The 27096-nt window shown below is 44.3% G+C and overlaps 2 protein-coding genes and 1 long non-coding RNA gene across 9 annotated transcripts in view; 2 read left to right on the forward strand and 1 right to left on the reverse strand.

The window, feature by feature from the left end:
- The window catches only part of GOLM1 (golgi membrane protein 1), a 65813-nt gene extending 46613 nt beyond the window's left edge, over positions 1–19200 (forward strand). For all 3 annotated transcript variants that reach the window (XM_074363085.1, XM_074363084.1, XM_074363083.1), the window contains 5 exons: positions 4821–4950; positions 9623–9764; positions 10356–10631; positions 12348–12461; positions 16066–19200. In XM_074363085.1, coding sequence (XP_074219186.1) covers positions 4821–4950; positions 9623–9764; positions 10356–10631; positions 12348–12461; positions 16066–16142 — 739 coding nt within the window. In that variant the 3' untranslated portion in view covers positions 16143–19200. The remainder of the gene's footprint in view (positions 1–4820; positions 4951–9622; positions 9765–10355; positions 10632–12347; positions 12462–16065) is intronic.
- Positions 19201–19687: 487 nt separating this feature from the next.
- Positions 19688–25776, forward strand: LOC141577551 (uncharacterized). Of its 2 annotated transcripts, none has more exons than XR_012506732.1 (3): positions 19688–21405; positions 21509–21646; positions 23054–25776. It is a non-coding gene; the product is annotated as an uncharacterized LOC141577551 (long non-coding RNA). The 2 variants fall into 2 exon arrangements; XR_012506733.1 differs by having other exon boundaries at positions 21555–21646.
- NAA35 (N-alpha-acetyltransferase 35, NatC auxiliary subunit) overlaps positions 22336–27096 on the reverse strand; it is an 84719-nt gene continuing 79958 nt past the window's right edge. For all 4 annotated transcript variants that reach the window (XM_045504644.2, XM_010967437.3, XM_010967436.3 and 1 more), the window contains 4 exons: positions 26716–26856; positions 26221–26343; positions 23623–23703; positions 22336–22733 (listed from right to left, as the gene is read on the reverse strand). In XM_045504644.2, the coding sequence (XP_045360600.1) occupies positions 22674–22733; positions 23623–23703; positions 26221–26343; positions 26716–26856 (405 nt within the window). In that variant the 3' untranslated portion in view covers positions 22336–22673. The remainder of the gene's footprint in view (positions 22734–23622; positions 23704–26220; positions 26344–26715; positions 26857–27096) is intronic.

Raw genomic sequence — 27096 nt, forward strand, 5'->3', positions numbered from 1 at the left:
TGCCTTCTTTTTTTTCCCCCCTGGAAATATTTTTTAAATTAAAAAATTTTTAATACAATTTAAAAGTTACTTTCCATTTACAGTTATTACAGAATATTGGGGCATTCCCTATGTTGTACAACAGATTCTTGTAGTGTATCTTACGCTCAGTAGTTTGTGCTTCCCACTCCCCTACCGTCCCCACTGGTAACCACTAGTTAGTTTGTATCTGTGAGTCTGCTGCTTTTTTTGTTGTTGTTGCTACATTCACTAGTTTGATCTATTTTTTAGATTCCACATATAAATGATATCATACACTTTTTGACATATTTCACTTAGCACAGTGCCCTCCGAGTCCATCTATGTTGCTGCAAATGGCAAAATTTCATTCTTTTTATGGCTGTGTAGTATTCCATTGTATGTATATACCACATCTTCTTTATGTGTTCATCCATTGATGGACATTTAGGTTGTCTCCATATCTTGACAGTTGTAAACAGTGCTTCTGTAAACATTGGGGTGCATATATCTTTTCGAATTAGTGTTTTTTGTCTTTTGGGGGCTATATACCCAGGAGTGGAATTGCTGGGTCATATGGTAGTTCTGTTTTTAGTTTTTTGAGAACCTTCATACTGTTTCCGTGCTGGCTGCACCAGTTTACATTCTCACCATTAGGGTACAAAGGTTCCCTGTTCTCCATATCCTCGCCAACTTTTGTTATTTTTAGCTTCCTTATTTGTGTAAGTGGGTAAGTGGGTAAGCTTCCTTATTTGTGTAAGTTGCTTTACAGCTCTGAGCCTTGAGATACTCACACAATAAATTCCAGGCGGGAGGCATCTGATTGGGAGCTCAGCCTGAATTAGATTGTACATCCCAGCAGTAACTCTCTGATAACAACTGGATGTCCTCCAATTCAGTTTTTTAAAAAATAAACGTTAAAACTTTTGAACCATTTTAGATTTACAGAATGATTGCAGAGAGCGTGCAGAGAGTTCCTATTCCCCACACCAGTTCCCCTGTTGTTAACACTTCATGTTGGTATGGTGTCCTTGTCACAGTTAAGTACCCAGCATAGATGCATTATTGTTAACTGAAATTCGCACTTTATTCACGCTCCCTCAGTTTTCCCCTGATGTCCTTTTTCTGTTCCCAGCATACATCACATTTATTCATCATGCTTCCTTAGGCTCCTCTTGGCTGTGACAGTTTCTCAGACTTAGATTTTTTGTGATCTTGATAGCTTTGAGGAGTACTGGTCAGGTATTTTGTAGAAATGTCCTTCAGTTGGGGTTTACCTGATGTTTTTCTCACAGTTAAACTGGGGCAACACATTTTGGGGAGGAAGGCCACAGAGGTCAAGTGCTGTCCTCGTGAGTTCACGTCAAGGGTACGTGCTGTCAGTCTGACTTACCACTGTCCATCGCCTGAGTGAGGTGATGTGTGTCAGGTTTCTTCACTACAAACTTTGTTTCTTCTCCCTCTGTGCTGTAATCTTTGGAGACAGTCACCCTGCTTGGCCTATACTTCCAGGCTGGGGAGTTAAGCACCCCTTCCCTAAGGGCGGAGTGTCTGTATAAATTATCTGGAATTTTCCTGCACAGGAGATTTGACTCGTTTTATTGTCTATTTATATCAGTATGGACTCATGGATACTTATTTTATACTTAGGGTTATAATTAAATACTGTTTTATTTATTTTTTGCTCAAATTTTTCCAGCTTTGGCCATGGGGAGCTCTTTTAATTGAGTCCTTTATCCAGTTGACATATCCCTGGTATGATGAGTTTGCCCTTTTTTAAACAAAAATCACCTTTTTACACTCTGACACCAAAAGATGCTCCAAACTCATTTTCATAATTTTCTGCCCCAGTCCTAGAATCGTTCAATCAACCATTTCTCCAAGGAGCCCTTGTTCTTTTTGTTGGAGAACAGTATTAGCAACCAAGATCTGGGTACTAGGTGTGCTTGTTGCTTCTAGGGTGTCATTGCTACTGGGCCCTCTCAGATGACAGAGCAAAGAGAGATTGTGTGCGCACTGGCTTGTGTTACATGCAGATACTGATAAATGTTTCTGTCTGTATCTGTATTAAGTTAAACATGAGTTCATACCGCTGTCTCCAACTCCAATCCATTTAAATTAACATAATAGTATGTAACTGGTTATGTTCTCAACGTGCAACACTATTTGGTTATTTTATCAATTTTTGTGACTCCAAATATTTTGAAACTGCCTGTGGCAATAACCAGTCAGTGCTTATCCAAATCCTTTCATCTTTTCTTTTCCCCTAGCAAAAATACTATGTTTCGAATCTTTCCTTGCAGTTAGGTATGGCCGAGTGACTAAGTTCTGGCCAGTAGGGAAGGGAAGTTGTGCGGTGGGACTTAACAGGAAGGCTTCTGAAAAGGAGGACAATTCACTGCACATCCCTTTCCCTTTTCTCCTCCCTCCTTTCTGCTGCCTGGGTTTCACACGAGACAGCTGGACCACTAGCAGCCATCCTGGGTCAGGAGGTAATCGTGGGGATAGAAACCGGTGCTAGGATATTGAAACAGAAAGAGAAGCCTGGATTTTTGATGACTCAGGGCTGCCCTCCTAGCCCCGGACTGCCTGCCTCCAGACTTCTTTTATGTGAGCAACAAATAAACTGCTGTTTATTTTGGCTTTTTTGTTTCACTTAGCCAAACTTCATGCTCACTTATACACGTTTTGAAAGTGCCTTTAAATATTGTTTCTTAAACCAGATCATTTTCATAAATGCTCATCTGTTTGCCCCAAGAAAGACTCCTTAGGAAAGGCCGTTTAGAACTGAGTCCTGAATAAGGAGTAGAGAAGGGAGGTTAAGACATGTCAGGAAGGAAAGAGAGCACGGGGCCCAGGCTGATGGGGCCAAGCAGGTGGTATCCGATGGCCATGGAGGGGAGCAAGGAAGGGCACACACTCTCCCACTGAGCTGTACCCTCCCCCTTCAAGCACGTTTTAATTACTCTTTGAGACATTTTTCTGATGGCTGCTTTAAAATCTTTGTCAAATCATTTTAACTTCTCTGTCATGCTGGATTGCTATCTGTCGATTGATCTCTTTCATTCAATTTGAGTCTTCCTGGTTCTAGACGTGACAAATGATCTTTGATTGGAACCTCTGGGCAGTGGTGGTGAGAGGCCTGGCTCTTCACTGACGCCTCTGACACACCCCGTGCGGAGAGCGGGGGACCGCCCTAGTGTCGGGTGGGGATGGAAGCACAGCTTCCCACGTGCTCTGCGGGGACACCACTGTGTTTTCTAGATCCTGAGGTCGCTAGCCAGTCCGCCTTCTTCTCTCCACCTTTCAGAGCTTTCTTACGTTTATTTCAGATACAACGTCCAGAGCTTTTACTTGTGCTCAGGGGAAAAACACACCTGCCTGTCTTCCTGGAGGGGAAGCGCAGTTCAGCTTTGACACTATTGCAGAGTTAGCACAAACCCCATGTGTTAAGGGGCTCATTCCCATGAGGCTGCCCCTATTTCAGATGCCACAAGTTCTTGGTGGCCCCAGGCCACCTGTACTTTTGCCCAGCTAGCTACAAATTCAGGGCTTTCCCCTCCCACTCAGGATCAGTAATTCTCCACAGCTCAGAAAAGTTCTGTACCTACACTTGCAGTTTTATTATAAAGGCTGCAACTCAGGAGTAGCTAAATGGCAGAGACTCAGAAGGCGAGGTCTGGGTTAGACGTTCAGGGGCGGACCGGAGCTTCTGTTGGAGTTGGGGTGCCACCTTTCTGGTTCACGGATGTGTTTGCCGAAAGGAAGCTCACCACGCTCGTAGTCCAGAGTTTTTATTGTATGGTTGAGTCACTGGCTACGTGACTGAACTCATCTCTCCTTGGTCCTTGGAAAAGGACCTCTCATCATGTGGTTGGTTCCCTGGCCACCAGCCCCCATCCCAGAGCTTTGCAGGCTCTTCCCAGTAAGTCAACTCCACAGGGGCTCATTGTGTGTAACGGAAGATAGTCCTGTTACTCAGGAAATTCTTGGGGTCTTAATTAAGAGCTCTGTGCCAATAGCCAGAAAGAAAGAAAAATACTGTATGATATCACTCATATGTGGAATCTTAAAAAAAATGAACTTAAATATAAAACAGAAACAGACTCATAGACTTGTGGTTGCCGGGGGGACGGGGGTGGGGAGGGACAGACTGGGAGTTTGAAATTTGTAGATACTGACAGGTGTATATAGAATAGATAAACGAGATTATACTGTATAGCACAGGGAAATATATACAAGATCTTGTAGCTCACGGTGAAAAAAAATGTGACAGTGAATATATGTATATTCATGTATGACTGAAATTATGCTCTACACTGGAAATTGACACAACATTGTAAACTGACTGTAACTCAGTAAAATAAAATAAAACATTTTATTTCTACTTTTTTTTTTTTTTTTTGCAGGGGAGGTAATTAGGTTTAGTTATTTATTTTGACGGAGGTACTGGGGATTGAACCCAGGACCTCGTGCATGCTAAGCACGCACTCTACCACTGAGCTCTACCCTCCTCCTCAAAGACCACATTTTTTTTTTTTATTATGCTACAGATTATATTTTAAAAATCTGTTTTTTTCTAACCAATTAAAGTTCACTAATTTTAGAACAGCGTGCCTTTTTTGTAAGTTTCAGTCAACTCCAGTTTTCTTGCCATTTATTAACTGAAAACTCACGTGCTGCCCTGCCTCGGTGTCCCCTGCAGATAAAGTGCAGGAAGCAGGGAAGGGAGGAAGTGGATTTCTCGGTCACAGCAGGGGAGACTCGCTGCTAGAGGCATCTCTAAATACTGTCCTTCCTTTTGCCTTCCTTCTCCTTCAAAGGAACCAGTGCATCAACCAGATGCAAGAGGCGAAGGAGCAGTGTGACGAGCGGATAGAGGAGGTCACCAAAAAGGGGAATGCGGCCGGGGCTTCCAGAGCCCCGAGCGAGCAGAAGGACCAAAGCCAGCAGGTAAGCCTGGGCTTTTTCTGCCAAGGATCTCTGAGAGGTCGTCCTTCCCTCTTTTCAGACATTTTGTTCCCTTATCTGCTGTCTGATTTGCTCTAATCTCTGCTTTCCCGTATGGGTTTGGTTCCCCGAGACATGACAGCCTGGTCCCAGGACGCGGGGACTCTGACCGAGGGTGCTGGCCTCCGACCCAGTCCCGGTGCCCGGGGCTTTAAGGGGATTACCTCATTTAAAGCTCACAGCCACCCCGGGAGAGAGTTGCTGCTGTTTTCCAGTTTTGAGGCTCCAAGGCCCATGGAGATGGTTAAATACTGTGGCCAAGGTTGGAGCCCTTGGTCAGCGATGGAGCTGACCAGAGCCCATGCTGTCAGGCTGCCCCCGGTGTCGGCACAGCCCACAGAAGTGCTGCTCGAAGCCTTCTGGGGCATCCTTGTTTGTTTTAAATACAGCAGTGTTATTCACATACAATTCACATACCATACAGTTCACCTGGGCAGTGTTTACAGTTCAGTGGTTTTTAGTGTATTCACAAAGTTATGCAGCCATCATCACAATCAATTTTAGAACGTCTTCATTACCCCAAAAGAAATCCCATACCTGTAATCACTCCCCTTTTACCCCCAGTCCCTGGAGCTTCAGACAACCTCTGATCTGCTTTCTGTCTCCATAGATTTGCCTTATCTGGACATTTCATATCAGTGGAATCAAACTGGCTTTCACTTAGCACAGTGCTTTCAGGAGTCATTCCTGTCATAGCTTGTATGAGTCCTTCGTTCCTTTTCATGGCTGACTAATATTCCATCGTATATGCATATACCACATTTTGTTTATTCATTTGTCAGTTGGTGGGCATTTGGGTTATTTCCACTTTTTGGCTACTGTGAATAACGCTGCTGTGAACTTCCACGCACACATTTTTGTGCGAACATAAGAGCTTCCATTTCTCTTTATAAGCTTGGAGTAGACTTGCTGGGTCACGTGGTAACTGTGCTTAATGTGTTGAGGAAGTGCCAGACTGTTTCGGAAAGTGCTCGTATCCTTTTACATTCCCATCAGCAGATTATGTGAGGGTTCCAGTTTCTCCACATCCTTGCCAGTCCATGTTACACCTGTCTTCTTCATTACAACCTTCCTAGTGGGTGTGGAGTGGTACCTCATTGTGGTTTTGGCTTGCATTTCCCTGATAACTGACGCTGTTGAGATCTTTTCATGTGCTTTATTGGCCGTTTGTACATACCCTCTTTGGAGAAATGTCTATTTATATCTTATGTCCATTTTGAAACAGTTATTTTTATTACTGAATTGTCAGAGTTCTTTATATATTCACATATGAAGATATTGAATATATGATTTGCAAATACTTCCCATTCTGTGAGTTGTTTTTCCACTTTTGGATGATATTCTTTGAAGCACAGAAGTTTTTAATTTTGATTGTCTAGTGTATCTATTTTTCCCTTGTTGCTCGTTCTGTTGGTGTCATATCTAAAAGCACTTTGCCTGACCCAGCATCGTGACGGTTTACTCCTGTATTTTTCTCTGAGAGTTTTAAGTTCTTAGCCTTCAGTTCTTCCATTTAGTCCCATGGTTCATTCTGAGTTTAGTTTTCGTATGTGGTGTGAGCTAAGAGTCCAAGTTTGTTATTTTGCATGTGGGTATCCAGTTGTCTCAACACCCAGGTTTGAGGAAAAAGAAACAACCCTATTTTCTCTTCCACTGAGTCGCTTTGGCATCCTCATGAAAAAATCAGTTTGTTTATTTCTGGACTCTCAGTTCTGTTCTGTTGATCTTTGTCCTTAATATCAATACCACATAGTCTCGATTACTGTATCTTTGTAGTGAGCTTTGATAGCAGAAGTGTGACTGCTCCAGCTTTATTCTTTTTCAAGATTATTTTGGCTCTTCTGCTCTGGTTGACTTTCTGTATGAATTTTAGGATCTGCTTGTCAGTGTCTTCAACAAAGCCAGGTGGGATTTTGACAGATTACACTGAATCTGAAAGATCAGTTTGGGGAGTACTGCTACCTTAGCAAATCCAGTCTCCTGGTGTGTGAATGTGGGACGTCCGTCTGCTTATTTAAGTCCTTAAGAAATCTTTTTCAGTAATGTTTTGTAGTCTTCAGAAGTCTTCTTTTGCTCAACTTATTTCTAAGTATTTTTGATGCTGTTAGAAATGGAATTGTTTTCTTAATTTCATTTTCGAATTGTTTCTTGTTAGTGTGTAGCAGTACAATTCATTTTTCATTTTGATCTTGTATCTTATAACTTTGCTGAACTTGTTTTATTAGTTCAAACAGTATTTTTTTTGTGATTCCTTAGGATTTGCTTTATACAAGATTATGTCTCCTAAAAACAGAGATAGTTTTACATCTTCCTTTCCAACCTGGATGCCTTTTATTTCTTTTTTATCCCTTAATAGCCCTGGCTGGAACCTCCAGTATAATGTTGAATAGAAGCAGTGAGAGTGGACATCCTTGTCTTGTTCTTGATCTTGGGCGGAAAGTGCCAAGTCTTTCACTGTGAAGTCTGATGTCAGGAGTGCAGGCATTTGCTCACTTCATGTCTCTGTGTCACATGTTGGTAATTCTTGCAATATTTAAAACGTTTTCATTATTGTAATATTTTATAGTAATCCAGGATCAGATCTTTGATGTAACTGTTTTGGAACCTTTTAAAGCAATAGTCTTTTCTAAATAAGATAGTAAAATTTTTTAGACATAACGCTATCATACACTTCATAGACCATAGTGTAGTGTAAACATAATTTTATAGGCACTGGGAAATCAAAAAGTTGGTGTGACTTGCTTTATTGCGATACTCGCTTTTATTACGGTGGTCTGGAACCAGACCAGCAGTATCTTTGAAGTCTGCCTATATATTTTTCATTGATGTACATTATCCAAATGAGGAAGTTCTCCCCCCTCCACCCCATTCTTATTTGTTGAGTGTTTTTATCAAGAAGATCTGCTGGATTTTGCCAGTGTTTTTTCTGCATCTGTTGAGATGATCACGTGTTTTGTCCTTTATGCTGTCGACACAGTGTTACTGTGATCTTTAGATGTTAAGCTAACCTTGCATTGCTGGGATAACTCCCCCTTGGCCGTGGTGTATAATCCTTTTGTATGTTCCTTGATTTGATTTGCTAGTATTTTGTTGATGATTTGGGGGTCTGTATTCATATTATGTTACAGTTTTATCTTCTTGTAGTGTCTTTGGCTTTGGTATCAGGATAATTACTGGGCTCAGAATGAGCTGAGTAGTATTCCTTCTGCTTTTTGAAGGAGTTTGTGAAGATTTGGTGTTAGATGTTTGGTAGAATTCACTGGTGAATTTGAAACTGGGCTCTTTTGGGGGGGAAATTTTTAAATGACTACTTCAGTCTTTTGCTCAGATTTTCTGCTTCTTGAATCAGTCTGATGGAGTGTGTCTTTCTAAGAACTTGTCTGTTTCATCTGAGTTGTCAAACTTGTTGGTGAGCAGTTGTTCTGAGTATTTCCTTATAATACAACTTTTTTGGGGGGAAGGGTGTAACTCAAGTGGTAGAGTGCATGCCCCGCACCCAACCAGTCCGGGGTTCAGTTCCTGTACCTTGTCCGAGTGGAAATCAGTGAAGAAACCTAATCACCTCTCCCTCGTAAAACAAACAAGGCAAAAAAACCCCCAACTTTTTTTGTGTAAGGTTGATAGTGTTATTCCCTCCCCAAGCATTTTTTATTTTAGTACTTTGTGTCTTTTTTTATTGTCAATTAATGTAGCTAAATAAAGCTTTGTCAATTTTGTTCATCGTTTAGAAAACTAAGTTTTGGTTTCAATGATTTTTTTTCCTTTTTTAAAATTAAAATTTTTTTATTTTTTGGGGGGGTGCTAATTAAGTTTTACTTATCTATCTATTTAATGGAGGTACTGAGCTATCCCCTCCCCCCACTGATTTTTTTAATTTTCTTTTCCGTGTCATGAATTCCTGCTCTGATCTGTGTTCTATCCTTCCTTGCCTTAGGTTTAGTTTGCTCTTTTTCCAGTGCCTCAAGGTGGAAGACTGGGTCATTGGTTTGGGCTCTGTGTGGATTTCCCTCTCGGCGTTGCTTTGGCTGCCTTCCATGAGTCTGGTGTGTCGTGTGTTCATCTTAACATTCCTCCAGGTTTCTCCTTGTCCTTGTGATTCCTTCAGCCCATCGGTTATTTAAGGAGCATGTTGTCTAACTTCCCCATATTTGTGAGTTTCTCAACTTAGATGCTGTTTGATTTATAATTTTGTTCCGTTGTGACTGGGGAACATACGTGGTGTGGTTCCAGTCATTTAACGTTTGTTGAGGTTGGTTTTGTGGCCTGGCACCTGGCTGTCCTGGAGACTTGTCATGTGCACTTGACAAGAGTGTGTATTTTGCTCTTGTTGGGTGGGGTGTTCTGTAGATGGCTGTTGGGTTGGTTTGCAGTGTTGTTCAAGTTGTCTTTTTCCTTGTTAATCTATTATTGAAAGTTTTTTCTGGGCGATCTTGACTCCCCCCACCAGATCTGATTGGTGCCAGGTGGCGGGACACGATGGGGGTAGGTAACAGCGATTCTCAGGGTTTCGGTGTTACTACTTGTCAGAAGGATGTAGTGCTCCCCGGCGCTGCTCAGGGTTGTTGAAGGCTTGTGGTCACCAGCCCCGGCCTGGCGTCCTGTGCTCTTATTTCAGCCCCGAGCGGCCAGTGAGCCGCAGCCCCGGCCGCAGGAAGCCGGCCCGCCCCGGGCAGGAGATTCGCCCAGCAAGGGCGAGCCCCAGACCCCGGCCCCCGGTTCTGAGGCGGCTTTGGATTTGAAGAGACACGGTGAGAAAGGTAAGCGACGCGTGGCCGTGACACGCGGAGGCCCTGGGTACCGGCAGCGGGGGCGGCGGGCGAGGCTCTCCAGGCGCCCGGACTCGGGGCCCCGGGGCCCTGCCTCTGTCCTACTGGCTTCTCGCGCTGGTAAACGGGGTGCCTTTCTTTGGCAGCTCCGCACAGGCAGGCTGGGGCCGGGCCTTTATTCGGGGCGTTGGGGGGACAGTGGGACCGAGGGGAGGTGGCCGAGCCCCGGGCAGTGTCGTGGGCTCCGAGCTCTTGTCTCACAGACGCGATGGTCAGATGCCCTCAGCAGGGCCGCCGCCTCCATTGTGGCCCCGCACTGTGATCCAGAACCTTAGGTCAGATTTTGTTTTGAAACCACTTTCCTCTTGCTTGTGGTTCTGAAGCCGAGCCGCAGGCAGAGAGGCCTGGGGTCTGCTGAGGCCGAGGGGTAGGTGGCCCGGCCACGCCCCCCCGCCCCCCCCCCCCCCCCATCCGCAGCCCGTGGGACGGCTCTGGGCTTGAGTGGGTGGGACCAGGGTTTCTGGTTTAATTTTAATTTAACTCATTGCCGGGAGGTCACAGCTCACTGTGTTCCCTGCACAGAGGGAGCCCCGGAGATGCAGGTCGTCAGCAAGGAGGAGCTTCAGAGGGACGGCCCGGGGCTGCCGCAGGAGCCGGGCCGAGAGCCGGCTGCGGACCAGGACGGCCGCGTGGCCGCAAGAGGCGGCGCGGAGCCTGGGGAGGCAGCGCCCGGCCAGACCCCGCGGGTGCCGGCCGCGCTGTTGGCGAGCCAGGAGGATCCAGAGGAGGAGGGCCCCGAGCGGGAGCAGCTCGTCCTCCGCGACGGGCAGGAGGAGGAGCAGGAGCCCGGCGCGGAAGGTGGGTGGCGGGCCCCGGGGCGGCCCGCTGGCCCGGCCTTCTCACCCTCCTTCCCGACGCTGGACGGGCCACAGGGAGCGGCCCGAACAGCGTCTCACCCCGTGGCGCCTCATTTGGTGGCTGGGTTTGGTGTCCGTTACTAAGTAGGAGGCAGGACGGAAGAGCCACGCACTGCCCAGCTCTTAGACTTTCACGAGTAACGCGCACACGGAGCCAGGGGACTTTCTGGGTGGAAGACCTTGTGGCGGGAGCTTAGCTTCCGGGACACGCAGGCCCCCTGGAGGGGGACCGCGCGCCCGGCCTCCTCTCTCCACCCCTCGTGCAGTCACCGCGGCGCCTGGTGAACAGATGCGGGAGGAAGGGGCGGGTCCGTGGAGTTTCAGGAGTGTTCGGGTGTTGCGGGAAAGTGGCGTAGGAACCCCACTTTTCTGGCCTGGTTGACTTTTCTCTTTTTAAGGGAAGTATGGGAAACATCAACAGAATATGCTGGGATGTATTTTGGTCCCTTAGAGGTGGGGGAAATTTCAGTCCTGGCTGCACCTGGAGCACTCAGGCAGAAGATACGTGTGTTGTGGGTCTGATCAAGGAACCGAGGTTGGGGAATGTGCTTATTTGCGGAAGTTACCCTGATTCCACTTAAATCGAATTTTCACCTGAGCTTCTGAAGAATGTGTTCTCACAAATTCTCAAAGATCTGGGGAAGAAAAAGAAAACAGGAAACTTGGGGTTGGCGGATCCAGTGGTACTCAGGTTTCAGACTGCTCAGCCGCTGGTCGTGAAGTATAAGCGCTACCCCGAGTCCTAAGATCCTGCAGGGCCTGGGGGCCCACCGAGCTCCGGGCAGGTTGCGTGACCTGATCTGCAGAATCCAGCCACCCGCACTCAGGCCGGGGCTTCAGTTCCCCTCCAGGGGAACTTGAGCTGACTTTTCCAGAGATGCTTTTCTTCACAAAAGACTTTGTTTACCTGTCCATATATAGATATAAAATGTTTACATTAAACCCTATGAATACATTTTTTTCTTTAAAAAAATTTTTTTTGGGGGGGAGATAATTGTTTTTGTTTCTTTTGTTTATTTGTATTTTTTAACGGACCTACTGAGGATTGAACCCAGGACCTTGTGCACGGTGAGCACACCCTTTACCACTGAGCTATACCCTCCCCACCATGAATGTTTCTTGAATGCACTGGTCTTCTTTTCTGGTTGCTGTTCTTTCCAGGAATGAATGCAGTGATGAATGATCTAATTCCTGTGTGTGATGGAAACCTTTATCCTCTGGCTCACAATAGCCACTCCATTTCCTTCTCTCAGAGCAATAAGCCATTCTAAGGAGATGCTGTCATTAACCAGAAACCTGTTTCCAAAAACAGTGGTGCCTTCCTTTAACCTTGAGTTGATTGTCTCTTTAAAAACCTAGGATTCTAATCTGGTTAGCTAGTGTACCCCATTTCCAGTCTGGAATGCAGCCCTTTATTTAGGGCCCTGTTTTATGTAGATTCAGGGTTGGAGTGGGGAGCACACAGAGGGAGGACTCCCGCAGGGTATATGTACTGGAAAGCAAGTGCGTGAGTCCCTGTCATTTCCTGAGAGGAAGCAAACAGATCTGTTTGTTAAACCAGGATTGGGGTAACCCCGCACCTGGGCTCACATGTTCCCACAGCATTGACAGAGAAGTGATGGAGCTTCAGTTTCAAGGCTCTGTGCTCATTTTACAGGGAGAAAGCAGCAAAAGCTGGGAGCAGATGACGAGTACAACATGGATGAAAATGAGGCGGAATCTGAGACAGACAAGCAGGCGGCCCTCGTGGGGAATGACAAAAACAGAAACGGTAATTACGGGAGGTGGGGTGGGGCTGGGGCCACCTTTTATTTCTGCTTTCTGGTCCTTTTCTTTTGGAGTGCCCATGCACTGAATCCCTACAATGATACTGTGAATCATCCATCATTTGAAGACTCTGCTCTTGAGAAGCCTTGGAGAGGGGCAGTGGTGGTGAAGAAGGGTGGAGGGAGGGCCATGGTGAGACCTTTCAGAAAGTCCGCGTGTGTAATGTGGGCTCAGGCCCTCAGGAATCGGTGAGGATTTGTCAGTGACGATTAGGGATTTCCCAACAAAATGGTAGGTCACCACTTCATCACTCCACAGCACCACTTAAAAAGCCTTGATATGTGCACAGAGCTTCCAGGCAATTTTTTATAGTAGCGCTTTGTATTATTATTATTTAGAATTTTTGAAGAGTCCAGGCCAGTGGGATGATCAGATTATGGAGTCGTCTGTCCCCTTGTGACTGGATTCAGGTTGAGCACGGTTACAGCTGCGGTCTGTTCCTCTAGCTTCACACCAGGAGGCACTCGGTGGCAGGCTGATCGAGGTGGTCTCTCCATGGCGAAGGCCCAGATTCCCTTTGTAGCTAATTCGTCATCTAGAGGGGGATGCTTTGAAATGGTGTGGCTTTGCCATCCATTGAAAACGGTTGTTTAAATGGTCACTCTTCGTATTTATCAGCGGCCATTCTTTAAGGAGCACCCCCAGCCCCGTGGACCTGCGTGTGTGTGTGTGCGTGTGCTCGCGTGCACACACACGCACATGCCCTCTTGCTTGTTTTAGTGTCACCATGGAATCAAGGTTTCCTTTTTTAAAATTCATTTTTTCTATCAGATTCTTGGTACTTTCTCCGTTTTTAAGAGCTCTTTAGATGCTAGGGAGATTGGCTTTGATGTAAGTGACAAGTACTTTCTAGCAGTCTGTCTTGGTTTTGCTTGTTTTTTGCCTTGTGAAAGTTTTAAAAGTTTGTATGTCTTTTATTGCCTCTGGATATGGAGTCACAGTTTTCCCATCTACAGTTGAAAGGAATTCACCTATGTTTTTTGTTCAGTATGCTTTCATGTTTTCCTTTTGGTCCTGTTATGAAGTAAAACATCCAGAAAACCACATAACACAAAGGAATTATTAGAAGGCGGACACCTTGTAACTGCCCGCTGCCCCCTTCCCTGGTCAAAAGCTAGAACTTGGCCGGCCCTACAGGGGCCCCTTTTCTGTCGCCCGTCCCATCCCAGCACCTTCCCTCCCTGCAGCAGAAACATCTACCCTGACCTTTCTAGTTGGCATTTTCTTGCATTTCTTTATGGGTTTATCATCCAAGTGGGCATCCCCGACACCAGAGTTTAGTCTTACCAGATGCCCGTTTTATTAAATCTGATATGTCTTTAAGTCTCTCAATATGCAGGCTCCCCCTCCATCCTTTCTTTTCTTTTCTTTTTTTTTTTTAGTCTGTTAAAGAGCCAGGGCCGTTAGACCTGGGATCCCCCGCAGTCTGGACGGTGCTGGCTGTGTCGTCCCGGCGCGCTGTACCTGTGTCCTCCTTTCCCCCGTTCCCTGCAGGTCAGGTCGGAGCCCGTACCCAGAGGTTCTGACTCAGCCCTCCTGTTGCACTTGCTCATTTTATAGACAAGTCAGTCGTGCTCATACGGCACAGACAGGGTGAATGCTGCTTTCTCTTTATTTCCCAGTTTTCACAGTAAGGAATTATTTCCTCTCATCTTCTGAAGGCGACCATTTAAAAATACAAACTGAAGGATTTAAACCTTTTTGGTGGGTTTCACTCAGTTGCATTTATTATCGTTTCTGACGTTCACGTTGTCCCGTGGCCTTGGGCCGGGGGGCCCTCCCCACTTGTGTCTGAACCCCCAGCTTCCGTCGTCTCCTGTCCTGTCCTGTCTGTCCTGCTCAGCCACGGCTCCACTCCACACAGCACTTCTCTCTGAGGGGCTCCACCTGGGAAGGACCCAGAAAGGAACCCTGGCGGCCAGTTTCAGAGGTTCACGGGCCTCCCCGGGCCCCTTAGTCTTACCGTGGACACTGGGGCCACCTGCTGTGAGGACAGCAGCCGGCTCTCCCACCCGCCCGGGGGCTTGTGGGGGTAAGCCTGTGGCGGGCAGGGGCCCTGCTGGCCTCAGCTCCATCCGATGCTCCATTGCTTCCTTCTGGTTTCTTCCCAGATGCTGCTGTTCATGTAACGGCTTGGATTTTGGGGTCTGCAGGACTCCTTGTCATCTAGTTCTGTTGTAAATGTTCTCCAGTTTGAGTTTTTAAATTTAGTTGCTTTATGTAGGGACTCTAATTCAAAAACTGTGGCAGTGTTTCACCATCTTTCCAGAATCCTCTTCTGTTTTCACACTTAACATTTAGGTCTCTTGATTCATTAGATTCATGTCAAATGTATTCAGGGTATGGCACGAGGTGCGGGCACAATTTTCTTTTTCCAAAGGGCCTTCCAGTTGGCCCAGCACCACCTCAAATCACCGTCAGAGTCAGTGATATGAGGTGCTGCCTTCACCAAACACTAAATTAACATACGTACTTGGCTCTCATTTTTGGATCTTCTTTCTCCTCCATCGGTTTCTCTGTTGATTTGCACTGTGGCACGTTGCTCAAAGTATAACAGCTTTTTTTTTTTTTTTTTTTTTTTTAATATCTGGCAAGTCTAGGTCCTCTGGAAAATCCCAACCAAGATCTCTTTGAATAATGCTTCTTTCCTTTTTGATTCCTTCTTGAATTCAGATTAGAAGTGTATTACATCTTCCACATTCTTTTAAACGAGTCTAGCATCCTACTAGGTGTTGGCTTCGCAGTGATGCCATGGGATCCTTCATCCCCTACACCCGGGGTCTTTCTGAGGACTTGACCTTGTACCTGGTGAGGCTGTAAACAAATTGAGGTAGGCAAACTAAAGAAGATAAATGTTCCGTCAGCGCTCTTAAGAAAGAATTTTAAGTTGAAGAAATGTCATTGTCATTTTAAAATGTGTCACTGAGATAGTTTAATTGTGTAACTGATAGTAATTGAGATAGGTTCCCCGCTTGCTCCAGGGAAAAAGGCATTAGTTCCAGCTTGCAGTGCGCTTCCTGTTGGGGGTGCACGAACAGACTCATGCAGCACACGAGAGTCAGATCAAAAGTTCTGAGTACATATTATATTGTCCATTTTGTAGGACGTGGAGCATTATTTCACGATTTTAAACAATTGTGGGGTTTTTACAGGGCTTTTTTTTTTTTTTTTTTTTTTTTTGCGTTTTTAGAGCAGGAAGGTAATTAGGTTTATTTATTTGTTATTTTTAATGGAGGCCCTGGGGACTGAACCCAGGACCTTGTGCATGGTAAGCATGTGCTCTGCACTGAGCTGTACCCTCCCCAGTTGTGGGGTTTTTGGATGTTTTTGCTCTGCTTCGTGGCACCTTGTTGGCTCTACGTGTACGCCTCTCGCTCTCCTGTCCTTGGTTAGGAGTGCGGTTCATGTTACAGTGTCACTGGGGGAGATGCAGTTCTCTAGATGACACAGTTTCTGGACACTTAGGTCACATGGGACCTACTTGGGCTGGTTTCTCAAAATCTTTAATACTAGAACATTGTTTTTGTTTTGTTTTTCCCCTTTTTTAGTTCTTAACGCTGAAAATCAGAAAGGAGACTCGATAAATTTACTTGACCAGCCTGAAAAGAGGAATCAAACACTCTGAATCAAACTGGAATCACATACTTTGTTTCCGAATTGAACAGAGATCACTACAGAATATTCATGAGGGATGGAATACTGTGAAATGCACTAAGTAAACATCTAAAGATGACTGTTGTGGAGTTTTAGTGTGTATTTACTATGTAGGAAAATGAGATCGTCTTTGAGACTGTTTTGGGGGTACTTTTGAAGCGTCTCTATTAAGATGTCAAAATCGTCGAAATTTGTTGGCTAATAGGTGTTTCTTGAGAAGATCAACACCAAAAACAGAACCCAGGCTGTCCTTCAGGTGTGGCGCAGACGGTGGCGTGTTACCGTGCAGCAGGGCCGCGACGTGAAGGAGGCCCGCCGCGCGCTGACAGCACCTCTTCCTCCGTTTGCCCTGGAGTCACGCTCCTGGTGCTGAGCTGGGCGACGGGGACCAGCCCGTGACTTCCGCTCTTTCCTGCCGGCACTGAATGGTTTTGGTTTAATCCTCCTGTGCTCACTCCTAGTTCTGATAGACAGCAGCTCAGAGCGCTGACTGTGAACACAGACATCACTTTCAATGGTGTTAAAAGCGTCCAAACACAAAGGGGTTCTGTGCGAGAATCTTTAAAAAGACTGCCTGTATAATAGCCCTTGTCATTAATGTGCAGAATGCTTGTAAGTGACCTGTAACTTGAATACCTGTGATCTGTCCTTGCTTTGCCTTGCTCTGTGGGCAGAGCTGAATCCTCTGTGCTAAATCGAGCCAGGAGGAGCCGCGTGCCAGTCAGACCTTTGACACGACAGGGGCCACAGCAGAGGGGATGCCGGCCCCGCGCCCAGGGCCCGTCTGTTGTGGGCGAGCGGCCTCCTGCACTCGTGGGAGAAAGGAGAGAAGGCTGACGGTGAAGGAGAGACAGCAGACAAACTGGGGGAGTTTAGAAAGGCAAGAGAAATGCAACAGTTGTTTTTGTGTTTACACATTTAGCTTGTGGTCAAGGACTATGATGAAACTGATTTAAAAATCGAAAGTTAATGTAAATCAACTCAAAAGTAAATCTAATTTACACTGATAACAGCGACATCGGGTCTGACTTAAGTTGGTTCTTAATATTTAAGGTGACAGGCTTTGGCCAGGCTGGTGAATGACCGGCAGTCACACCGAAGACTTTCAGTGAGGCTCTCTGAAGGGTAAGAGGGTGGTGATGCTTACAGTAAAACACATCTCAAGTCAGGATTTGAGATGCAGGGGCCTCAGGTCATTTGATACAACCCTCTCGTCTAACAGAGGGAATGGGGCCCAGCCAGCCCGGGAGCTGGAGTGCCCGGCCTCATACCCAGCTGTGGACTCAGGGCCCCCGGCAGTCGCTGAAGGCAGGACCTGGCTTGCGTTCAGGTTAAGATCTCCACCTTGAATGCTGTATGATATTCCTTTACCCAATCAATAAGATGAAACTTCCCATCCAGAAAAGGCAACTGAAGAAGGGTAGAAAGTAGCTTTATGAGGTGTGTATCCCAGTCTTTGTCCAACCTGCCTCATGTCCAGGTCTTAGGGGTGACAGTCTCTCTTGCTTGTTGGCCTTGATTCACCTCCTGTTTAATCAGTGTGCCTAGAGTAGCTGAGAAATAAAATACTCTTTGCTAGTTCAGCTTTTAAAACTTCCAGTCTTCCCTTCCCCCCCACTGGATCCTTAAACAATCAGCTTTTAACTGGATTTAGGATGGTGGTTTGCCTTATTAAACCTTCTGTGGAATGAGATGGGATGCCAGTATAAATAGAAATAATAATTTCATCTTCCTGTACAGAGGCACCAGAAGGCCATTTGTTCAGGAGGTGTGTATTTGAGCTATTTCTTCAAGCAGTCATGCTTTATTACCGCAGGCTTCCCTTGGGGTCACAGGTAACCTCTTCCAAGGCAACAATTTAGAGGTGTCATGGTTACTCAAAAAGCAAAACAAAAACCTGTGTAATAAGCATCAAATAGGTATCAGACCCCTGACGTTGGTCTCCTGGGTTCATCCAAAATTAAGTCAGCGTCTGTTCCAGTTTGTAACAGGTGTGAACTGTTGGATTCACGCCCTCCTGTACCCTCAAGTGCTGTGCAGATGAGAGAGGGGATTCATTTGATCTTTTTTTCCTGCAGGTAGGTCTGCAGATGAAGATTCCGTAAGCAACCCTTGGATTAGATTCCAGGAATAATCTAATCACTGCATAGAATATAATTTTGTGATGTAATTTGAGAAATAAACCATTACCTGTTAACTCAGTATGCTGTCGTCGAATAACCAGATTGGTAACTAGCATGCTTCTTTTAACTGGTAATAGGTATTTATCTATTCATAGGAGAACTTGGAATGAGGGAATTGTGATTTCAGGGTCCTTTAAGGTCCAGGGGAAATTGGTCTATTCCCACTATGTGTTTTGGCCTAAAAGATTATTATAAATAATAAGTTTATAGGACACTCAACCAACTTTAACACTTGTCATTGAAATGAGTTTGACGACAAATGTGTGTTTTAAGTTTCCATTAACTGGGTTATACTAACATTTTTTTTCATGTAGCTTAGCTTTTGAAAATGTTCCTTAATGTTAGAAAGTTAGGGAGATGGCTCATGTTATGTATTTGGATGTTTGTATACTATTTAACTAAGAGGGCAACACTTAAAAGTGTGCTAAGCCACTGCTGCTGAACAACTGGTCTGTGAGATTCTGATAATGTATATACACTGAAGGATTACTCAACGTAGGTATCTTCACAGGCATTAGAAACAGTTTAGTTTTTTGTTTTTTTTTTTAATCTTTGTTGGTGTGCCTGCAAAACACGTCTCTGGGAAAAGTTACATGACCTGAAACATTCTCATCTGTAAACTATATATAAACTTAAGATAATGACTTTTTATGAACCAAGGCCCTGGCCCTAACCGAGACAAATGCGTGTTTTTTATCATTATTCCTTAGAAGAAATTTATATGTTCTAAAGTAGACACAGGCCCTACCGTGCATACACTTCATACCCCTACAGAGATTCTAATACTTCAGGACTATCTGGTAAATATCTGACTGAAGTCTAAATAAATGATTGTGACTGATCAGAGATGTGGTCCTAGATAAACTTAATTTTTCATGTAACTGAAGTTTTGCCTTTCAGAACCTTTATAAACGGATTCTGATGAACAAATGCCTTTTTAGAATGAATGCTGACACATGGGAATTAGGATGAAAACTCAAGGCTTAAGAGGTAAGTCAGTCCGTGGGAAGCTCCTGATGTTACAGTGCGCTGTGTACTAGTTTGTCTCTCAGAGCTGTAGTGAGATGGTGATGGGACCTCCCATGTGACGTATCATGTCTGCCTTGATCCAGAACTAAAAACCTTCACCTCTGTTCTAACTCAGCCCGAAAAGCTGCTACGTTATCAGTCTTTACCATCTGAGTATCATTCAGAAGAGCAGTTCTGTGACCTTAGCCAGCAGTCTGCAGTTGCCAGTTTTCTCCCTATAAAGGACAACCTTGGTATAGTCATGTCCTTGCTCTGGTTTTTTGAGATGTGTTCATTCAGACGTTATTCTAGATGTCAGCAGATAATATATCTGTGATCAAAACAAAAGGTTGCAGGTTTGCAGTAATTGAGAAATTCAGAGTTTGCATAATAACTTTATGTGACCCACCAAAAGCTGATGCATTCTCTTTTAAATGGAAAGGGATGGAAGGTGGGGTTAGCAGGACTACCGAACAAAAGCTTAGCCGTGTAAGTGAACGCACAGGTGGTCTGCTGTGAGATCTTAGGTTGTTTCGTCTCTTCATGAGCAAATTTGAAAAACACCCTTGGCAGCTGCAGGATGATGACAGTATTCAGTCATTCCAAATTGTATTTTATGGTTCCTTATTGCAAAAGCAACCAGTTCTGGTTCCTTACTCTCCTTAGATTTAGAAGTATATGATATACCAATTTGTGCTGAGATTGGTTGATTTGTCAAGTATTTTCAAACCAATTTCATCAGCTGAAGCAAATTGTTTAGGGGCAAGGCTACCAGACTCCAACTTGCCACCTCCAGTTCCTACTTTCAGTTCTTCTGCACTTCTAGTGTCCCTTCTGTTAAAGGGAGCCTTCTGCTGCCTTAGAGGCCTTGTTGTACCTTCTCTGTTCAGTTTTCCAGATGAGTGCCTCCAGGATGTCTTTCCCATCCCATTAGTTGAGCGAGCAGGTTCTGGAAAGATGAAGGCCTTTTTCTCAAGTTTATACTATTGTTGGGAAGATAGAAATAACTAATTATTTAAATCACAACTGAAAATGCTAAGCACTTTTTAAGGGTATGGCCTAAACCAGGAGAGGGAGGAGCCTTTTCTGCAGATGTAACATTTCAGCTGAAACCTGAAGGGCTTGGTGGTCAGAGGCAAAGCAGTGAGGCTGCAGCTTGAGAAGCCAAGGGGAGGACAGAAAGGAAGTGGCCAAACCCCCCGTTCTTGGGTGAAGACTGTGTAACTAACCAGAGAACAGTGAATCTTTTATGACCTGATCAGCTCCTCTAAGAATAGGGTGGGGCAAGTATGAATGTGGGGAAATCAGTGCTTCACAGTGACTCTGTCTCCCTTACTTCACCCTCCTCACTAACCCCTCGGCCTGCTCTCCTGATTCTGCCCCACCTCTTCCAGGAAGTCCTCATTGTTGCGCCAGGAACCTCTGTCAAATCCAGTGGGCCCATTTTGGTCCTTATCCTAGGCCTTTTCACTGTACGTGGCCCTGCATTATTTTCCTGCTAAATCTCCTTTGCTCTTCTGCAGTCATAAAGCTGTAAAATCAGTCTTTTTTCCATCATTTTTTAGCACCTTGAATAGTAGTTGCCTTTTTTAGAACTTTTAAAAAATCTTTCTGCTTTTCAGATTAGAAACCTACAGTTAAAAAAAAAAATACTACAGCTACTTAAAGGAAAACACCTGGTTCTGTCAGTAATATTACACTAAGAATCTTTCTTTCAGTTGATAGTTAACTTAGGAAGACCCACTCCTGAAAAAAATGGCCTAAGGTGCTCTGCGGTGAGCCCGAGCCGCCTCAGTGGCTCTCACTGACAGCAGGGGACCTCATCAGACAGCAGGTTAACAAGGCCTGTTAGAGTCTGAGTCTTCTGGTTTGCCTCAGGCTCGGCTGTGTGCCAGACCTTGCTGTCTGTTAGCCTCGTTGTTTCTTTGGATTCTTTCTTCTATTGCCTATTTCCAACCGTCTGTCTCTTTTGTTTGTAACTTTCAGAAATTACCAGCCTGAAACAATGCTGTCTTCCTTCTCAACAAACTAGTAACGGAATAGGTAACAACCAATACATCTGTCTCTTCATAGCTCAAGTTTCTGTTGTACAGGCTACTTTTCTTCTTCTTTTTTTAATAAAGATTTCTGGGTTCTGAAATTTCAGGATGCCTAATGGCTGTTCCTGGCTGATACACGTGTCACCACTCTAGGTAGAGAGTCTGCTTCAACAGCTGAGAAGAAAGGAGTCAGGAAAGTCCTTGCTCTGCAGCCAGCTCTACTGCAGCAGGCAGGCCTCATGCAGGTGAGCCAGAAGTCAAGGTTCAGTCTCACATTTGCAAGAAAGGTGTCAAATCAGAGTTAAGACATTTGAAACCCAGAACCCCTTTAAGGATAGAGCAAATATAAAACTCTTCCTACCTAGTTTTAAGCCAAGCCAGAAGTCAGTTTAAGGCACAGTGTAGCTCCCCCTGTGGAGGGCAGAAAGGGAGCCCCAGAGCCACGGCGGTAGGAGCCAGGACAGCAGAGCAGAAAGGAATCAGCAGCAAAGGAAGACGGGGGGCGGAGGGGGGGGGGCTGGCACTTGCAGGTGAATTTAAGCCAGAGGATACTGGAGAGAGCCCATCTGAGAATGTTTCATGGGTTAAACTGAATATGAAGCAATAAAAAGCAGGCCAAGTTTAAGTGTAGCCCTAAAGACGAACAACCTACACTTTCTTACCTTTTGAGTAATGTCACTAGCAAATATCTTTTTAAAGCGCCATAATTAACAGTTAAAGGATTTTTTTAAAAAAATCTCTTCTGATATATAATTTAAGACACCTTAACACAAAATCAGTCTCCATGTAATTTAGTCTCCCTATATAGCCGAGAAGCCCCTTAAATGTATTTTGCCAAAAAGCCCTTGATCTGAAACTTTTGGATAATTTGTGTTTGTTGGTACATGTTAAGATTTGAGTAGTTCAAAGTGCTATTGGTTTTCATCTCCAGTAGTGCATTTTTTTGTCAAGAAATTTATTAACCTTTACAAACACTATTTTCACTCACTCATTCATAAAAAATGATTTATGATTAAATCTGTAATAAAACCATGTAACGTTCATCAATGCACTCAATAAGACCAGTTTCATCCATGGAACATAATAAACCACTTTAAAACAGCAGTTTTCATTCATGTCATATAAGGCTGTCAAATTAAAAGTATTCCTTATAATGGGCTGTTATCCAAGAAAGCCATTTCACCTCACGTCATGTGGTAAGACTGATGGACAGATCCTGTAAGAGTAGAATCTGAAAGTAGATCCCACTCCTTTGGTCACCTTTTCAGTCTCTCAAACAAGTTTCACAACAGGAAAGTATTTGTGAGCAGAGAAATCAAATTCAGGAGGAACCTGCAAAGAAGACGAAGTCAATCAGTATACCTGACACGTTTTCCGACAGTAAACAGAATAGAGACTACTTTAATTTTAGAGCTTCTCAATGTTTTTAGAGACAAGGTAGGAAAAAAGATTAAAAAATTGGTTTAATGACAAAAATGTTAAGTCAGGCACTAACCTGGAGGGGAAGATAATTAGCTTAGCTCTAGATTTATGACGGTCATTAGGAAACATGCTGACTGGTAGTTTTCTATCTTCCAAGAATAGTTAACAAAGGAAAATGGACTTAAATTACAGGAAGGGGTCATGGGTCAGGAATTTTGTTTTAATTCCAGGGTTGCTGATACTCCAGAGCAATGAAATGAGTCACTGGTAAAGCAGAGCCGGAGATTGAGGGAGCGAAGGAACAGAAAAGCAATGGGGAGCAAACAGGTACCTGTAAGATGGGCAAAAATGGGCAAATGGCACCAAAAGTGCCTAAGCGGCCGGCCTCTCACTTCTGCACCACGCTGATACAGCACCAGTGATGCAGCGACACTAGCAAGGGGAGCCTACGCAGTCTCCCATCTCCTGAGCCACTGACGTCTTTAATTATTGAAGCATTCACTTTTCTAAAAGCAGGTGGCTTTCTAAATACTTCACCCATAAATTTTCTTTTTACACATTTCTTTTATTACCTCCAGTCATTCAGTAATCTACATGGAAGGGCAGACTTCAGAGATTTTAAGTCAACAAAATCTACATTTCAAGGCAAAGTGGCGAGCTCTATTTTCTGCAGTTGAACCTTGTTTAGAATAGTTTTTATAAGCATTTTAACTTTTCTGTAATATTTACGCATCTGACTGAAACAAAGTGAAGTTTTACAATAATTTAAGACCATGTATTTTCTGCACAATATACTTACCTTAGATTCCTTTTTGTGTCCTCCTGCCAATAACTTCATAACCACAAAGTTGGGTTTGGCAACCTTTAAAATTCTGCTGACCTAAACACAATGAGCAACATAGTCAAAATATCCTGATTACAGATACTAATAGGAACTGTACAATATAAGTGTTGAGATTTTATTAAAATAAAGGCAATTTAAAAACATGAACACAACACCATCATACGTCTTTTAGCTAACACAGAACGAACCTGAAAGGTACTGTATCTTGCTTTCCTCAAAACAAAATAACGTTAGGCTGCAGAATCCTGCAAAGCCACCACCATAGTGTTTCGGGCATGGACTCTGGAGTTAGGCTGTCCGGTTACAAATTCCAGCTTTGCCACTTACTAGCTATGAAACCTCTAAGTTTTCTAACCTCTCTGTTCCTCAGTTTCTTCATCTATAAAATGGGGATATTAATTTACCCATCCTGCAAGGATTTGTTGTGAGGATTGAATTAACATGAGCTGAGACCCGTACCTGAAGGTAGTAAATGTAAGTGTTAACTTATTTCTAACCACCATTTGTCTAACAGGCTCCGCCTGAACACACGAGGAACAAGGGAATGGAATACTGCGTTTCTCTCAGGGGGTGTGAGCAGCTAGAAGAAAAGTCCTTCCCTCCCTCTTCTTCCCTGTCTTCACACATGCGCACAAGCTCAGGAACCGCTCCTCCTCATCTCCAGGTGACACCTCCACCTACCTAGAGGACTACTGCATTCGGGCATCCAAAAGGCTTGTCCCACACTGAGCTCCTGACCTTCCCAGCCCTGCTTCCCCACCTGCTCCAGCCTGTAGTCCTCCCCCCATGGCTCAATCCACTCAGATAGTGCTCAGGCCAAAAACTTCAAAGCCATCCGTGATTCCTCCTTTTCTCTCACCCCACATCCAATCCCTCGGCCAGTCTCACTGGCTAGACAGCGTAGTCACTTCCGACCCACTGTTTCACCCGGATTACAGCAACGGCCTGCTAACTGGCTCCCCTGCCTCCACCCTTGGTCTTTAGAACAAAGATCAGATCTGGTCACACCTCTGCTCAAACCTCTCCACAGCTCACCCTGGCGTGCACCCCATCCAGCACACAGCCCTTGGCTGTTCCTGAAGTTCTCCAGGCACTCCTGCCTCTGGACCTTTACATGTGTGCACCATTCCCCATGACTTGCTTCCTCACCTTCTTCCAGGATTTGCTCAGAGGCCACCATATTCAACTGTCTAATCCCCTCCACCTCCCTACCTCCTGTAGCATTCGCTGTCCCTACTCCCAGTTTGATTTTTCATAGTACTTATAATCTTCTAATAGTAAATAAGTAAGTAAATTATACAGTCCATCTGCCTGCTCTGCCCCGAGGAGGGCCTGGATTTCTGGCTGTGACTTTTCCCTGCTGGAACCTACCCCATTGCTTAGGACGTCGCAGGCACTCTACAGTATTTACTGAGTTAAATAAATGAAGTCCACTAAAAGAAATACGCCGTCCATTACAGGTACCTTCCTTTAATTTTTACACTCCCCCCTTTTATTTTCTTTCATTACATGGTTATAAGTAACTTTAAAAAAGAGTCCTCTCTCTCCTATCCCTGTTCCCTAAGGCACTGAGCAACCCTTCCAAGAAGCAAACGCTGCTGTTAATTCCTCTATCTATCCAGAGACAGGTTATACTCATAATACTCACACATGCTTCTTTTGATTGAAATGGCAGCATACTATAGACACTAATTTTAAACTTGCTTTTTAAACTGCTTATATATCCTGAGGAGCATTCCATTACAGTTCATAAATACCTCCCTTGTCCTTTTTAGGGCTGCAGAGTATTCCACTGCATGATAAATCATATACCGTGCGACCTCAAGTTCCCCCGATCGACTCTGAAATTTCTTCACTTTTTTACTATTAAAAATTCTGCACTAGATACTCTCGTGTATTCCTCACTTCCCACACGTGCACCTGTCATCTGTAAGACACATCCCAAGTGGCAGCACTGCTGGGCCCAACGACCTGTGGTTTCTGTCAGATACTGCTAAAATGCTCTTCCGAATACACTCCCCCAAATGGGCTGTGTTTTACAGGTGACTCTCACAGAATAAATGCATTTCAATAAAATTAGGAATACAATCAATTAAGAAACTAACAAAAGCCTGAAATTCTACATTTTGCAAGTTCTAAGCTCTGTAGAATGATACTCAAAATAGTCTTCAAAAACAATAGCCTTTGTTTTAAAAGGTCAAGTGGAATAAGGTTGTTTTTACTTCCTGTGATATCTGATCATTTTTAGATTTAAGATTTATATAATTGTATTTTAATACAGTAAACTATAGATTAAAATTTAAAATTTTTAATGGTAACATTTCTGAGCTGTGGATCAATCTGGATCTTATTTCTGTTCTTCCTGCTTACTTTATGGTTCTAAGTCTTAACTTCTCTTTGCACCGATTTCTAAATTTCCACAAAGTGGGTGTTTACATTACTTCTCTCATCAAATAATTTTAAGTCTGCCAAGGTTAGGTTAGCACAGCTGTTTGAAATTCTTAGCAGAACAGGCCACGCTTCCCTCTAGAACCGCTGCAGCTGCAGCCTCACCTCGTGGTCTGGGTTGGGGATGTTTTCCAGGATCATTTTTGCCTGCTGAAAGTGCTTGCTGGCCGCCACGTACAGCTCTGGAGCCTGAGGAGGAGGGCTGTATTTATTGAGGTCAGACATTTCCTAAAAAAAAGATATTATTCGATACATGTTTAATACGAAAAACCTCTAAAATGACTGTTCACATACAGATACTAAAGCGAACACTCAGCCTGTGCCTCATTTTTCCTGTCCACTTCTCAGCCTTCATACACCACACCTCCAATTATTCTCGTTATTTAAATACCTGTTCATGTTGTGAGCACATCCACCACAGCCGAATGGCTTCTGTACTGTTTAAAACTGCTGTGTTACCACCTTATCCCGCTGGTCCCACTGGTGCAATAACAGTTCCACGTGACTATCTACTTCAACAAAACAGCTAGGTACAAACAGCACATCTCCAAGAAGGTCTAAGACTAAATATTTTACAACTATGTGAAGGAGCAGGTTCACCTTGAACTGCAAATAGTGCACTGGTGGTGGTGTCATTACACTGTTGAATGGAGCAAATCTGTGCTCGTATCGAACTTGTTCACTGTCGAGCTCAAACTTGGGTTTTCGTACTTTGCCATCCATGTCAAATGCTACCATGGTCTACGGAAGAAAGAGAAAAAAAGATGACATCAACATGAAAATATGAACATCCTCATTACTACAGGACAGAAAACAAGAAACAGCCGTTGACACACAGTTAAAACAAGGCTCAGAAATCAGAAACAAACAGAGAAAACAAACTGGCTTTAGTATTCGTTTTGCTGTTACGTGCCACCTTTTATACAGAAAATAGTCAAGTTCCACGTCTAATAAATAACTAATTTTCCTGGTGAAACTGTA

The sequence above is a fragment of the Camelus bactrianus genome, chromosome 4, assembly GCF_048773025.1.
Source record: "Camelus bactrianus isolate YW-2024 breed Bactrian camel chromosome 4, ASM4877302v1, whole genome shotgun sequence".
In the NCBI taxonomy this organism is placed as follows: Eukaryota; Metazoa; Chordata; class Mammalia; order Artiodactyla; family Camelidae; genus Camelus; species Camelus bactrianus.